Consider the following 16,492-nt stretch of genomic DNA (forward strand, 5'->3'; position numbering starts at 1 on the left):
TGTCACAGGCTTCTTTCCTTTTCGTTCGCTAGCGTTAGGTGGGTGGCTATCGCAAAAGACGTTGTAGGGTTTCGTGGGGAAGGAGGAAGACCGGTTTCGCGGGAGCTGCAGTCACACGGAAGGGTCTTCGCGAAGAATGGGTGAAAAACATGGAAACAGCATGACTGCATGGCTGCGGTAATTTTTTAATACAGTCAGAGCTCGTCACAACGTACTTGCATGATACAGAAGAAAAAAAAAACCTCCGTTGTATTCGGAACACATTCTATGCGTAACAACGGAGGGGCACAAAAATAAAAGAGCCCTTTGCAGCGCTCCTTAACGAATACTTTGTTGATTATTTCGAAAGCAAGTGAAAAATATAGGAGTAGTTAGGTTGTTTAAACAAACCTCCCGTAATTTTTCGTTGCGTTTTCAATGCGTAGTTTCAGAACTGCAGCAAAAAGTTGTCGTGCTGCTCTAGCAATTCCTTGATTGTCTTGATGTGCTGAATGACGTCGCGTGAACTGACAGTCACAACAATGGGACTTTCGCAATACAACCTTACGAAACTTAGGTTAAAGTTTTGAAAAATAAAAAGGTTGAAAGCTTGCTGCGATCGTTTAATCGATCTTGCAGTAACTATTTGTTCAATTTCTACTAGCTGCAGAACTTCAGTAAAGCAGCCATCTTCCTGCGGTAGGAATATCCCATGACAGCTTCGATGAGCTAGTAGTGCCACGCGAGACTAATTTAGTGACATTCTCGCTCGGGTAGATGGTGCTGCGTGCTTTATTAATTAAGCATGAAGCTGAACTTAATATGGGGCCCGCGCTGTTCAGTGCCACCTTCATTTTTTGTACTGTCTTCATCTGGTGCAGGCACTGAACATCTTTTGATGATGGTCACAATTATCCTGGTCCTGACCTGTTCGCTGTCTGCAACACCATCGTCACAACATAACAATTAAAAAAAATTCATCTGCGCTGAATTTTAGCGCGAACAAGAAGGTGGTTTAGCCAGGAGAATTTTTCTTTGATTTTCGCTGAGCGACGCGGCACTCGGCATAGTTATCGCAGACCATTGGTAGAAGCACATTCAGCTTATTACATAAGTGTGTTATAATTTCAGACAATTACTCTACTTAAACGCTCTTCGACTGCTTCAGACAGGAATGCTGTGTTTTTGGCCTTGTTAAAATATTATCGTATAGTTCCTGTTTCTCGTCCGTGTTAATGAAGGCGCGATCACATTCTGGATACTCTTTTTTTTCCTCGTCGCCCTCTTTTTTTTATTTCCCACATTATTACAAGGTTAAAAAAACCCGAAGACTGCTAGAGCCTTGCAATGATAATCATGACGATTCAGTGTACTTATCCTATTCAGCGAGAGAAAATCGCACTACCGCTCAGGGCATACATAAAAAACGAGACAGAGAGAGGTTGAGAGAGAGAAAGGGCGGGAGGGGGAGAGAGAGAAAAGAAAGAGCTAAAAAAAAAGTAGAACACCTTCTTTCTTTATAGCGCCATCTTTCGACTAACACCGCAGATGCGTGGAGCTGCCGCGCCTCCATCCTCCAGATGGCTGCAGGCGCGGGGGTTTCCGTTGGCGCTCTTTTTGTCCTGTTTTTTATTGATTGCGTCTAGCGGCCATGCGAAGCTGCAACACGGGCTCCCCCGTCCCATTTAGCGGCAGGCAGTCAGGCTAGACTCGTTGCTCCGTAGTGGCGGTAGGACGCCAGTGATAACAAACGCAGCGGAGTCGCTGAACACAAACTTTCGGCCCGTCGTCTGCAACGCGTCGTCCACTGCGCGTCGTCTGCTGCTACCGGCGCTGCCGCTCGCGCAAGTGAAGCCGACGTCCAGACTTGGTCTTTGTGGTTCGGGAGGAAAAACGCGTGCGGCGAAAACATGGGCGTCACGGTCGATCCGGCGTTTCAAGGAGTCGGGATGCAGCCTGGCCTGACGATCTGGAGGATTGAGGTAAGCACTCATGTTGTTGTGTGTGGCTGTCATACAGCTTTAGTGAATGCAGACGATTCACTAGCAGATAACTGACTTGTTGCAGACGATTCATTTGAATCAAACTGATTATTTGGCGCGAGAGCTCTTCCGAAAAAAAAAAAAAAACACACAAACGGGACGGACACTAATGGATCGCATAAAATGAAAATGTGGATGTTATTGAATCTAGAGGTAGCGTGAAAGCGCGCTGTAGGTTTAGATTCAGGTAGCTGCATTTGTCTTATGCTTCAATGTTTACTCCAGGGCCTGCGTTTAGCTCGGGCGCACTATTCACCCGATGCAACCGGTACACTCTGTTAACCGAACTATAAGAGAAGGAGTGCGCGCAACTGCTTCGATTCCGCTTTATGTGTATACGCAAAATTCGGCTTTATTTTTTTTATCGCGTCCTACGAACAACACCCGGGAATGAACTTCGCTCTAAAAGCTCCACGGTCCAAAATCTATGGCATCCTAACCGCCAAAAGGAGCCGTTTTTTTCTTTCACGCGGCGTTTTTTTACGATTCCGTGGCGCTCAGCGAAGCTCAGGTGTGGTGACAGTACAGCCTTATAGCGTTCGTATTCAAAGTCAAATGCACCTGTTGAAGCTTTTACGCGTCGTAAATCATGTCCTCTTGGCTTTCATAAACTGTTCATGTAGCTTTCAAAAAAAGAGATAACGAAGAGATCATATAGTATATGAAGGCAATGTATATGTACGACGCCAACTTTAACGTTAACGATTTCGGATGTTACCAGCTATCACATTTTACCTAAAACAAAGGACGTTTGTCACAATCCTCCTACCAGTTGTCACCAGTCGCAATAAAGCCTGTATCGTATTTGATACATCCTGTCAGCAGCAGCGCATAGGAAGCATTAACTGACGCCAAACTTTCTGTGCGAAGATAAGAGTGTTACAGATATACGTACTCATCGTCCTCATAGACTGACTAACACCGTGCCGTTGTTGGAGAGATAGAGAGAGAACCGCTTGCCCGCCAGGAGTACAATACAGAAGCCCAAAAATATCATGATATCGCTGTTTACATGTTACTTTTTATAACGGCAAACTTGATAGGCAAAGAAAAATGTTAGGCAATAATTGCCGATCAGTCGATCGAGACGAGCTGTGAGAAATCATAAAGTTCCCCGCTAACAATCATGCGGACGACGGAATACTCAAAAACTCAAAATCGAAACAGATCTAGCCATCTTATTCTGAATGGTCGTTGTGTGTTTATGGTCGTGGTAAATAATCTCTTGGTAGTTTTATTACATGGGTGCGAGACTGGTCGCACTATTTTGTTCGCTCCTAAATGAAGAATTTTGCTCACTGGCCTTAGATTCTCCTTGTCATATAAAAATTAAGTTTCTCCTCGGCTAATTTTTATTCCGCTTCCAAGGAAAATAAGCCTTGGTTGGGCTAAGAAAAACGCGCTAAGAAATACGCACGCATACAGTGGGTCTCAGAAACTGGAAAATAATCGAAGGTTATTAAGTGAAGCGCTGGCTCAATAACGAAATTAAAGAAGTTCAAATAGTTCAAGAAATGGGCAGTTCTAAAGATGAGTGGTCAAGTGCTAAGTGAAATACTATCATGAATCGCACTTATCGTGTCTTAAATAGATAAAATAGATAAAAATAGACCGCCTGTTTAAGTTATGCAACTTGACACTGAAAATGAGCAGCCGTTTTTCAGCAGTATGAGCCACGAATATAGTCACTCGGAGACGCCGGAAACGTGGCCGAGGAACACCAGATGTGTCTCAGTCGCTCTCCGCTTGACATTCAGCGGAGTTCAAGGAGGTATATGATAAGATAACAGCTTTTTGCATTCGTTTTTTTCTGTGTGGGTTCCCCGAAGGGTCTATTCATGGGGTGCTTACCTCTGCAAACGGCTCCCCTTGATATCTTGCACTTCTGATCCCCTTGAAGGTTCATAAAGAACGCGATGCTGTCTGCACCTCTGCTGAGTCCGTTCGAAGAACTGAGCTACATTCTTTGACAGGAGGACAGGAGGCTGCTACTGTTTTCATTGCGTGGTGGCAGCGCTTAGTGTCTCTGGAAGTGAGCTTCGTCTTTGAAGACTATATAAACGTACTTACCGCGGTGGCTTATTGGCTGCGACGTTCAGCTACAGAACCCAATGTCGCGAGTTCGTCGCGGGTTCGATTCCAGTCTGCGGCGGCTCACCTTTGATGGAGACTGAGTGCTAAAGGTCCCGTACGTATACACTGATTTATTCAGTCCCTATTGAGAAACCTTGCGGTTGTTATCATAAATCAACGTGTGTGTGTATATATAGAGCTATACGCTGTAGAGTGGAGTGTAAAGTGCTTCCGTAATCTAATTCAACGCTGAAATCGCTTGTAAGGCCCACACCTTACATCTACGTCCGATACAGGTGTCACAACATGTATCTTTAACGATGTTCCTACTCCGTCTCTCACTCTAGATGGGCACTACGCAGTTTCATCCCTCTCGATATAACGACAGTCAATACAAACCTATTTTTCTACCGGGATGTTCAGTCAGCAGGCGACAGTGACGTGGCATCACACGCATTTTCGCGTTCAGTTGCTATCATCATCATATGCACCACCGACCAGACCGCCTACTGTCAATGTACGGCAAAGGCCCCACTGCTATACATAGAGCGAATTAATTATTCATGAATTTTCACGCGACTAGTCCAAAGAAGAGGCGGTGAGGCACGCTGTATGTTGAGGGTACCGTCTTAGCAGTTGAGATGTACTTGAACGGCTGATAACTGTATGTATATGAACTTATTTGTGAATAAACTAGCAACACTACCAACTATAGCATTGAAAAAATTAAAAGAAAACAATGCTTCTCACAAAATGAAAGCCGCAGTAACTGTCTCATATTTCGGAAGACACCTGAGCCACGTTATGAGGGAAGGGAGGAAAGTAGGAGTGAAAGAAGAAAGGTACCGCAGTGAAGGACCCCGGAATAATTCCGATCACCTGGGGATTTCTAACGTGCACTGACATCGCAGAGCACACGGGCGCCGCAGAGCGCCTCAGCCGGGTGCGAAACAGGTCGCCCTGGTTCAGTAGTCGAGCGCGCTAACCCAAAGCCTCCTACTTGCTAACTATACCACCGCGGCGGGTAACAATATGATAATGCCGTTCTAGAGCGCACGTGCTTGTAGCCGTCTCTGGCCTTTTTCCTCAGGTAATCGGCTTATGTAAACTGAACAACAATGAAAACAATGCGGCGTTGAATCAAAAAATAAACGGAAATCATAAGCCTTCTTTTCTCTATTTCGGTAGCGTTCCTCTGCGCACTGGTGCGCGTATGGCAGCTGCTATAACAAAATTCCAGTTCGCCTGCGGATAACAACTCTAACCATCCTTATCTAATTCACATCTGTTCCGGGTAGCTCTCTGCTGTGGCATTCTTCCCATGGAAGTGTGCTGCTTAAAATCGAAAAAAGAAAAAGAGGAAAATAAATGCCGTTTTGGAGCCTGGCGGCGTGGTATTTTCGCACCGGTTTTACTTCGGCTCCTACTTCCTTGTATTGTTGCTATAAAAAAAAACCCAGCGCTCTCATGATCCGACCCATATCGCGCCGTTCAGTCAACTGCTTGTTGTCCTACAGATACTATCGCAGCTTTGTTTGCACCTTTTTTTGAGCAGCAAACAACCTCCGATCTTCTTCCGTCTCTGTCTCATTGTTTTCTCATGTGTGTGTTTTGGTGCCTTCAAATATCCACAATGAACAGCTATACCAACTCGTCCAACAAGAAGTTCTCTTAAACTTCTCTCCTTTGGGTGTCTTTCTTGCACTGGTGGCTTGACGTTTTGCGTCCTATCATTATATTTAATGCGTCTGCGTCCAGTACGGAAAGTCAGCTGCTAGTGGCGGGACGTGCATTAGTATCGGCTTATCGAACATACAATGCGTTTCCAATGGCGGTAATTGCCAACGAAACAGCATTGCCTGACTCACTCTCGCAGACGAGCCTTCTGTGGGCTGATATTCATTCGTGAAAACTAGGATGCAAGGCCATTGTACTGGCCTAAACACTCGCAGCACCGCTTTAACATTCAGTCGAGTCATTGTACCTAGCACTGAATAAACCAGAGGTAGCCAGTCCCTATAAACAGGGGTTGGTGCGTAGTTCTCGGCTGCTGCTGAGCATGTGGCATAAATAATATTAACAGCCCAACAACCGCGTTCACGCAGAAAGAACACAAACCAGTCGCTATGATATTTATTACGCAGTCCAGCCTGCTTGGCCAACTTCCCACATTAATGTGCCGTATACAGTTTATTGGATCCAGACCGCAAGTGACGGTCGTCCTTCCATTTGCACCCTCCGCACATTCTTGCTAACAGTGTCGGCAGTCATTTTGGTAACGCCTCTTGGTAGACAGCCGACACTTGGGGTCAGGGTGCGCTATTCTGGGAATGACGACCTTTCCGGATCACGTGACTCTATGCGGTGCCATGATGACCGCTTTTAACATTAAACTGATGCTTAAAGATTGTATTCCTGCAGCGTTTTTGAAGTCGGGATGATTAGAAGTAAAAATGATTTCTCTTTAAACAGATTTAGGCTAAGCGCTTGTTGAAGCACTCAGTCGTTCATCTTGTATGCCTCTTCGTGTGCAAGCACTCTTCCACAGTATGGCGCCGTAGAGGGTTAGCACTGCCTCCTATCCGCTCTCTGGTACCGCTTGTAAGTAGAGATAACGGTAGGAGCAGTTTCCGGCAGTAGCTCAAATGCATGTGACGAAAAAATGCATATACGATGGCACGTGCGCTGTATATATATGCGCTGTCGGACAAGTTCGCTGTCGATAGTTCCGTGGTTTACGCGGTTGAACAGAAATTTACAGCCCCATTTCTGACTTAAAAATGCTGATCAGTCCGATGTGCTTTGCCTGAGTGCACGAACTCTTATTCTGTGCCGTATGTAAGCATCTATTGGAATTTTGGAGTGTTAAATTTTTATTTTGTCATGTACGAATTGTTGTTGACCTCAGTGGCGCAAAGCCAGCTTGGAGAAAGACCGCCATGGATAACGATAACCTGTTTTGCCTACACGAGGTGGAGGGCCCTGTGAGTTCAAACAAAACTTTTCCAAGCATTTCATCCCAGGTGAACCCGCGCGCCAAGACAGGGAAAAGTTCGTATACCAATTGGTAAACTCGTAGGTATCCGGTAGTATGTGATGTGGATAGAAGCCTGCAACTCGGGCATACGCGGCGGATGCTAAAAACCATCAGACCGCCACTGCAAAGATGTGCTGCACCAAACCATACTTTCGGTTTGCCTTACCACCAGCCGGTTCTGTATAAAACTGTACTCCCTCACAGGCACCTGTCAGTGCACGTTAAAGGCCCCCAAGGGGTGTAATCCCGAGCCCTACACTCGGGGTCTCCATAGCCCATGCGCATCATTGGGGCGTTAAACTCGATATTCTATACATAGTACTACTTATTCCGTTCACGAGCAAAACATCAGCCCTATGCCCAAGCGGAGACGCATTTGGTGGATATGCAGGACTGTGAGGTGTTGCTGACCTTTTTTTTTTCATCGAATTAGTTGAGGAGCGACCAGAAGACCAGTAGACGCGAAGATACAACGCGAAAGTGGCCTGCTGGAACGAACTAAACGGCACAGAGCACGGACTGCCAAATTGTAAAGTCTCGCAGAAATTTATGAGGAAACGCTATATCACCTCACCTGTAATCACCTGTGGGGCTGAAGCTTGAAGGCAGAGGCAAAGACTTGAAATAAAATTTAGGACAGCCCAGGAAGCCATGCAGAGTAATACGACAGCGATAACTTTAAGAGACGGGAAAAGAGCATCATGGGTTAGATAACAAACACGAGTCAATAATATTATTGTCGACCAATACCCCAGCTGAAATCAGTGAGGTATGGACATGGGCAGGCCATATGTAAGGCGGACAGCAAATAACCGATGGTCCGCTAGAATAAGAGGGACGATTCCTGTAGAGAAGGAAAGTGCAGCATGAGGCGGGTGAGTGTTAGGTGAGGAGAGGACATTGCTTGAAAACTTTCGAGGACAGTTTAGCTGCGGGTGACGCAAGTCAGGGCTAATTGGAGACAAGTGGGAAACGCCTTTGCCTTGCAGTGGGCGTAACTAGGCTGCTGACGTTGATGAAACGACAATGACGCCTGTCACGAGGAGCACGATAAGTTATCACAACGCACCCCAGTACGAGCAAAAAGTTAATCCGTACATTGACCAGGGTCGCTTCAGTATAAGCATAGGTCGGCACACTCACTCATGAGTGCACTCATATCGCCTCACTCACACTCACACTCACGCCTGTGAGTGTGAGTGAGTGGTCGTGAGTGTGAGTCGACGTGAGTGTGAGTGCGAGTGAGTGGATGTGAGTGTGGGTGGTCACGAATGTGAGTGCGAGTGAGTGGTTGTGAGTTTGAGTAGAGGTGAGTGTGAGTGCGAGTGAGTGGATGTCAGCATGGGTGGCCATGACTGTGAGTGTGAGTGAGTGGATGTGAGTGGACATGAGTGGCAATGAGTGGTTGTGAGTGGCAATGAGTGGTTGTGAGTGGACGTGAGTGGCAATGAGTGGTTGTGTGTGGTTGAGAGTGGTTGTGAGAAGGCTTGAGTGTCAATGAGTGGTTGTGAGTGGCAGTGAGTGGTTGTGAGTGGTTGTGAGTGGACGTGAGTGGCAATGAGTGGATGTGAGTGGTGGGTGGACGCGACAGCGAAGTCGGTCGCGTATGTTTCGCGGAGACGATACCCGCTTGGCTGTCTTCATGTTATTGACAGCTGAGGAAAGCAAATATTGACTACTGAGGGCGCTCGAGGCAGCATAAGGCTAGAGTTCCTGTATACATAAGGCATCATGCTCGTGTCTTTGGACAATCGAAGCAGAGGATTCCGCTGGCACAGGAACGGCAATCTTTCGTTGCATTTATAGTTCACTATTGGCACGGGCGCAGACCCTTCGCGGATGCAATGAGCCGCTACAAGTTTTGTGGGATCCTTTATCAAATTTCGCACTGACAGTCCTGAAAATCATACACAGGTGTATCTTGCCACGCTCCCCGCACGGCTCGATCTCATATACACAAGAGTTACGATGCTTACTGCTGAAACAACGACTGTCCGCTTCTTGGCAATAACTACCGTAAGATGGCCGGGTTCTCGAGTGCTGCAGTGGACTCTTAGGTTTTTTTCTGTGCCCAGGTGTCTGCATTGCAGAGCTCTGCTCTGGCCGTAATTTGTTGATTGGGCCGGACCGACGCGAAAACCTGACCTAGTTGGCGCCTAAGCTTTGTCACTGGGAGAGTGAAATCGAAATGTGCTTGTGAAATGCGATTTTGTTTATTTTTCGTGTTTTCAGTGGAGTAAGTGGATTAGCTTCTGTTTGCATGCATCGATTTCAGCAATCCTACCCACTCTGATATCTGGACAGCATGAGGTATACTTTGAACCGGATAATACGATTTCCTCTGAGAACTTCTGGATAGCGCTTTTTCCCAGTTTCGGAAGGGCGCGCGCTACAAAATAGCTCCCAAGTTACCTGCATGCGCATTCTTCCGCGAACGACGTTGAAGAATAATCAGGTGAAATGTAAGCGCCCCCTATCACCACGCGGATGCGGACGTGGTCTCCGCACGCACTAGCCTCAAATACATCGCGCTGGTTTGTAAAACCTCCTTCAGACAGGGATTATGTGCAGTCCAGAAAACGTTCTTCACTGCAAACATGTCCACTGTCGGGCACACATAGTAGCTTAGGAGGTTTTGTAAATGGATTGCTAATGACAACTCCCCCTAGCATCGCTATTACGCGGGGAAATCCACTACTTGCGGCCCATTCCAGCCATTTTCCTTTAAGTGAGGAAATCACTCGATCGTTTGAAAAACACGCTCCATTTTGCATACCGCGAAAAGTATTCATAGTTGCCACTTGACTCCAATGTGTTCATGCACAGCAACGGAACGTCATTGTGAAGCAAGACAAAATATTGGTAATTATAGACACCACCCAAGACTATTGTCAAGACCAACTCATTATTTTACTTAGACACCGTCATAGGCGCGCGCACAAGGGAGGATGTGCGCCCCTCTCAATCGTCTAAGCCCCCTAATCGCGAAGTCTGCCTCATATATTCATTGTTTACAGTGCAGAGCTATGGCCAATCAGGTTTCTTAGTGTCTAAAGACCCATGTTGCGTTCTAAGAACTGTTTACTGGCCGGGTAATTTTGAGGCAAGCTTTTCAGGTTCTTTTTTGCTGTGACAGTAACAAAAAACAAATTGTCACATTTACTGGGGTCTAGAAAGAATGGAAGTTACTCTGGAAGCGCGATGTTACATTGTTACTTTAGCGACGCAGTGACATGCCTTCCTCTGCCGGTACTCACGTGGTGAACACGGGAGCCGCAAGCCTCAGTGTGCTTGCGAACGTTTCAACAAGAGGACGGTCTTAGTCAGGATGAAGACAAGACCTCTTGTGGAAACGCTGGCAAGCACCCTGAGCATTTCCCCTCCCTTCGTTCACATTTTGAGTGTGAAGGAACCAGCGGCTTATCCTCTATGTACGATATATTCCTCTGCAGATGTTACAGATTAAAATTAAAAACTTCTGCTGTATAATATCTTGTATATTTTGAAACTACATGGCATGGAAATAAATGTTCTATAATCATTCCTCACCTTTGCGCTCCGTTCTGGCCGTAAGGGCCCTAGGTGAGAGAAGATTGGGTGTTGTGGTGGGGGCACTGCGCTGAAACATGGCTCATTCTCATGGAGAACCCTGCGCACGCCTATGGACACTGTTCACAAACTTCTCTAAGCATTTTAGCTGACGCTGAACAGGCACTCATCGTCTCAGCAGCAAACCCGGGAGCGCACGTGCGTACCATTCAGTGCATGGAAAATGCATGATGAGTGACCACTTCCATCGAGCAGTGAAACTGTGGAAATCGGACAAATAGCCCGACAAAGCCTGGGCGGCTCAGCACCCCATCTTTGCGACTCAGGGCAGTCGGCTGCGGCAGTAAATCGTAACTGGTCAAAGTGGTTTAAGGAACAATTTCCCAGTTGATTCCAGTTGTTTCCAGTTGGGTCCCAGCTGAATTCCAGTTGCATCCAACTGGTATCCAACTGGAATCAACTGGGAAATTGCTCCTTAAACCAGTTAGACCAGTTGCAATTTTCACCTGAAATCTCTCCTCCCCTCCGTTGTTAGCAAACCAGGAAATAGTGATTGAACATGAATGAGAGTGAGCGGACATGAGTGTGAGTGGTAGTGAGTGTGAGTGAGTGGTTGTGAGTTCGAGTGGTCATGAGTGTGAGTGAGTGATTGTGAGTGGTTGTGAGTGTGAGTGGTCATGAGTGCGAGTGTGAGTGAGTGGTTGTGAGTGTGAGTGGACATGAGTGCGAGTGCGATTGAGTGGTTGTGAGTGTGAGTGGACATGAGTGCGAGTTTGAGTGAGTGGTTGTGGGTGCGAGTGGTCATGAGTGTGAGTGTGAGTGAGTGGTTGTGAGTGTGAGTAGTCATGAGTGTGAATGCGAGTGAGTGGTTGCGAGTGTGAGTGGACATGAGTGTGAGTGTGAATGAGTGAATGTGAGTGCGAGTGGCCGTGAGTGTGAGTGTGATTGAGCCACCTCTATTGGTGCCGAGGTATGAGTATAAGCGAGCTCTACGTAGTCTCAACATGTAGCGTGAACTTGACCGAACACCGCACTCTCTACAGCTCTTTTCGGAACCGGCAGATCTCGCTGCTTTGAAGTCAAAGGCTGCTCGATATGGGGCACGCGGCTTGTCGAATGTGTCGCACGCGTGTGACAGCTCATTCGGTGTGGCGGCCGAACGCGCGCAGTCGAGAGAGAGGCCGCTGTCCACGCCGAAGACGTGATCCAATCGGCTTTGGATACAGCCTCAAATGGCCGGCAGGCGCGCCCATGCACAGGCTCGCGCAGGCTGCGAACAATTTGCGCGCTTGGCTCCGCCGACGCCACTTTCTTATTCCTTTCCTATATACGCGCTGATATAACTGTGCGCGAGCGCAGCTGCGGGTCCCTTTTTTTTCTAGTTTTTTTTTTTTTCGGTGTACTAGACACGGCACACGCTCCGTCAGTTCTTCGGAGAAAAGCGCTCGCTCGCGGCTGGCCGTACCTCGATGTGTGATGCCGACGTTGAAGGCGGAGGAAGGAAGAGAGAAGGGGGTGAGGGAGAGGGGGAAGGGAAGAAGAAGGAGCAGTAGGAAAGGACGGTGACGCGACCCCGGCTGTTGCAGCCGTTATGCTCGCTCGCGCATTGCTCGCGAGACGAGCAAGCACCTGTTCGTGCTTTCAAACTTGGTGGGAAAGCGCGTATTTTTACGACGCCCCTGCGGTGGTGGTGGGCGGAGAACGTTGTCCTCGTGCGAGTCTGTGTGCCCGGTTGAACGTTCGAACGCCCCGCTTTTAGAAACCTATTTCGCGAGCGTGCGCGTGCTTCGAGAGAAAAAAAGTCCCGGTACATTCACGTGTGCTTTCTTGGCGCGCAAATCGCCAATTGCTTCTAGCTTACTTTTGGCGTGTGCAACGCTTCCAGTGCGGTATGTGCGTTAAGACTGGAAGAAGGGGATGGGGGGGGGGGAGATAGGGTGTGCAGCGATCACGAGAAGTAAAGGTGTGCAATTGCTTTACTCCCCCCTCATGTGAGGCGACGTCGCAAGGGCCGTGAAATGCATCTTACACGCCAGGACTGTAATTTGAATGCAATCACTTCAAGAAGCTCCGTGGCGCTGAATATGTCTTCATTTCGCATAATATTTGTTTTCGTTTCCGTCTTGGTCCTTTGCGCATTATTTGCGCATTTGGTTATTTTGCGCATTGCTCAATTCAAAGAACTTAGTCAAGTCTTAGACGCGCTGCTCTGATCTATGTTTTGATGTTTGTGTTGTACTGGTGAGACAAGTGGAGCCTATCAGGCAAAATTCTGAGGCAGCGTTAATTAGAGAATAGGGTTCATGGAGAGCTGCGTGGCACATGTAATTGTTCATTGATGTGATTGGTGTCATTGTTGAATGCACCAGCAGGATAGGACTAATGACAACTAGAAAGAACCGAAATTAATGGGGAGACGCAAGACATATTCTGCGCTGTACAGTGTGTGGGAAGCGGGCAGAGAAAAACTGTTAATTAAACTAATTCACGAGAGAAAGACGAAGAGAACGGACGCGGCGAAAATTTGTACTATGACCCATTAGAGCGTTTGTTTGTTGAAACGCTTTATCTCCTCCTCTAAAGCTAGAGAGCTTAGGGCATTTCTAGTTTACCATAGACGGCAATCGAAAGAAAAAAAAAAAAAACGAACGAGAACGAGAGAAAACAATTGCATTGCCAAAGTGCACCAGTATTCAATTCATCTGCTGCAACCACGACCCCTACCTTTGGCGGGGGAGGCAAAGCAATCCGTATATAGTGTGTGTTCTCCACACCTCAACGAACAGAGGAATATGGCGCGTGTAGCAGTCATTCAGCCAGCATGTCACCCACACGTCAGCGTATAGAAGTCAGTGGCGCGCTACTCCGCGCACTGCTTCTTTAATTGGTTTAACGAACACAGGTTGAGAGGACACTGCGAAGCTTAATGAGCATTTATCCCGCTTGTTTATTGCCACGATAAATACGACTACAGCGCGGGCGGTGGGCAAGCGTGTCGCTCCATAGACCTACTCTCTCTTTCGAGAGGAGACAAGCTCCGGCGGCTAGGAGGACATTACTCGCAGTGACACGTTCTTTTCTGAACACGCCGGTACGCATGTCTGTGCTCTACGCACTGTGCTAAGTAGCCGTTCGTTATTTACCAACGCACCCATTGAGCCGAAGTGCTGACCGTCGTCACCGGCAGAGCGCGCAGAAGTCGCTCGACTCCTTGAGGGCGTTTGACGCATGAGTAGCGGCATTTAGCGCCAGGAATCATGCTTCAATTGACATTTAATGCATGTCGCGGACCGGGACTGAGTTATGCGGTTTTCGCAATCGACGATAATAGAATCGATAATCCATGCTCCCATCATCGCCCGATCGCGCGCTCACTGACCCGCTCATGGAGCCGTTTGTAAGTTGGAGCAGTGGCCCGTGGACTTTCGTAACAATGAGGTGTACAGCCAGTGGTTCTGTTGAGCAACCCAAGAGTCTTGAACGCCAGAGAAGGCAGTGCGAGAGTGCATTGATCGAAAGCTGTGCTGACAAAGCTTAATTGCTTGCTTGCGAAGTTTTTCGGCATGACACCGCGACATGCGAACTCGAGGTGTCATATAAAGGTCAAGTTTGAGTTCATTTCAGATTCGATGAACAAAAAAAAATAAACGACATTTTAAATATTATCAAGTTAAATCGTTGCCAGTGTAGAGCTTATGGGAGGCCGAACGTCGCTTTGGGCCTTGAGTTCCTTACAAGTGACTTCCATTTCTGGCTAGAAATTCAGGGCACTGGTACTTAATTGAACGCTCTCAGTCGAAGGCACTCAGTATTCTTCAGTGCCCTAACTGTTTTCATGCCAGGACGCTGAGAGCATCGTAGGGCACTCAGTATATAGCGTCAATAACTTCTGGCCCGAAAGTGAGTGCGCAGGGTTAAGTTGAAGACGACCATTTATTTTTTTTCCTCGTATCGCCCCCTACAAACATTGGTGCAAACCTGGTGCTGCCGCCCCACGCTCCTTACCATTTCTTTTTCTGACACCTCACTCTTTCCTTTTCTGTCTGGAGAGCATGCAGTCAGGTGTTCCCTGACGATTTATTTGTGATTCTTACCCATATACCGCTGTCACGTCCTGTCGCTTTCCATAGTGGGTTTCCCGGGCAGCTTGCGCAATCAAGCATCGTGCCCAGGCCGTCACATTGGCGAAGTCGTAACGTTGGTGCGTGTTGCAAACGATGGTGATAAGCGTGGAGTGGCCTGCCAAAGTGTCAGTCAGGTCGCGGAGTCGTTAACCTTCAGCGCATCGATGAAGTCGTATAGGGTGACACAATATCATATGGGCTTCTTGATACTATGCTGAACGAGCGTGGCTTTAATGCGCACTGTAGTGCTCGTTTTATTGCTAAAGTGATTGACTGGTTGGCTGACTAATTGACCTATTGCTCAATCAGATCTGCTCAAGGCGTGTGGATCAGGGCGTATCATGGCGGGCGGATCCGCCCGTCTATTTGTCCATCAGTTTATCACAGAATGGATTGGTGAGGAAAGGGCGTCGCTTCAGTTGGATGAATTGCGGCCATCTGTACATCCACCTGTGATGTGACATGTGCAATTGTTGCAGCTCATGAGACACACATGTAGTATCTACAGTAATATCCTGTCGACCTGGCTTCGTAATCTTGGTGACAAATGCGAGTGCTAAATTTTTCAGCAATACAGCTTGTCAGTATATAGTGATTCGCATAGGTTCTCGATGACGATAGCACTGGAATTTGCTTTCACTGCGTCACTAAAAGGTGTCTGTGTAGCAGCGTTATTTGGGATGGCTACAGCTTAATGGAAACTTAGGGTTTTTAAAAATTATTTTGAGTTGATAGTCATGTCACATTCCTTAGAATTCCATTTCTCCGCAAGTTTTTGAAGATACCGAGTGGAATCATTTTAAAACGGCAAACCGAACCAGAAACTCAGTCAGTCGCCACGGGCGTTCCTTGCGACGAAGTGGTGACGTCACAAAGGTTACTAGAAAAACACTCGTGCGCCCGTTGAATGGAGGAAGTAGCGACTGAAAATGATTAATCTATTTTATATGCCTGAGGCGACCTCATTAAACCTCAAAATTTTTCAAGTGAAGCGGAGAGTGGGTAGTAACATGCGGGGAATGATTGTGACGTCCGGAATGCAGTGTTGCCTGTAGAAGTCGTCTTAACTGAGGTCAAGAAAACTTTAGATTTCCACCGGAATGAAATGCCGCATGGCTGCAAAACTTGGTGGGAGTAATCAGGAACCAGGAAAAAATCCTAATGTAAGTTTCATTAGTATATGATAACCGCGAAAAATCTTCGAAGCAGCCCTTTAACTACAAGCTGACGTTCAGTGAGCCGCCGCGGTACCGCAGTGGATATTCAGCGTCCGGCAGCTGAGCCCATGCTCGATGGATCGTTACCGGTTGCGGCGACTGTATTTCGAAGGAGACAAAATAAAAAAAATACCCGCACACGCTAATTTCAGTGGAGCCTATAGAGAATCATGGTTTGTCAAAGCTAAACAAAACCGTCCGATTCACACGTAACGTAACATCCACCAATTTGAACAATGGATGATTCCGCGCTTGCGGACAAATAACTGAAAAAAAAAAATGCTAAGTACCTTCTCCCGCTGTTCTTGAATCAGCGTTGTGCTCTATAGTTTATGAATGTGCAATGTGAATCTATGTGATCATGCATGCTTGCTGCGTATTTCCGCCTAGTGCGCGGATGGTGGTGGTGGAAAACATTTATGTACAGGTATAATACAGGAGGTTATGCATGAGCTGACCCAGAGGGGGCCA

General features: G+C 47.2%; 1 protein-coding gene across 2 annotated transcripts in view; it reads left to right on the forward strand.

The window, feature by feature from the left end:
- Positions 1–1,619: 1,619 nt before the first annotated feature.
- Positions 1,620–16,492, forward strand: part of Gel (Gelsolin) — a 98,984-nt gene continuing 84,111 nt past the window's right edge. The window contains exon 1 of one of the 2 annotated variants that reach the window (XR_016283018.1): positions 1,620–1,961. Coding sequence is in view for 1 of the 2 variants with exons in the window: in XM_089544577.1 (XP_089400703.1) it covers positions 1,890–1,961 (72 nt within the window). In the remaining variant the exon portion in view is untranslated. The remainder of the gene's footprint in view (positions 1,962–16,492) is intronic. The other variant, XM_089544577.1, reaches the window with a different exon arrangement.

Source organism: Amblyomma mixtum, chromosome 5 (assembly GCF_055824585.1).
Source record: "Amblyomma mixtum isolate Tamu chromosome 5, ASM5582458v1, whole genome shotgun sequence".
NCBI lineage: Eukaryota > Metazoa > Arthropoda > Arachnida > Ixodida > Ixodidae > Amblyomma > Amblyomma mixtum.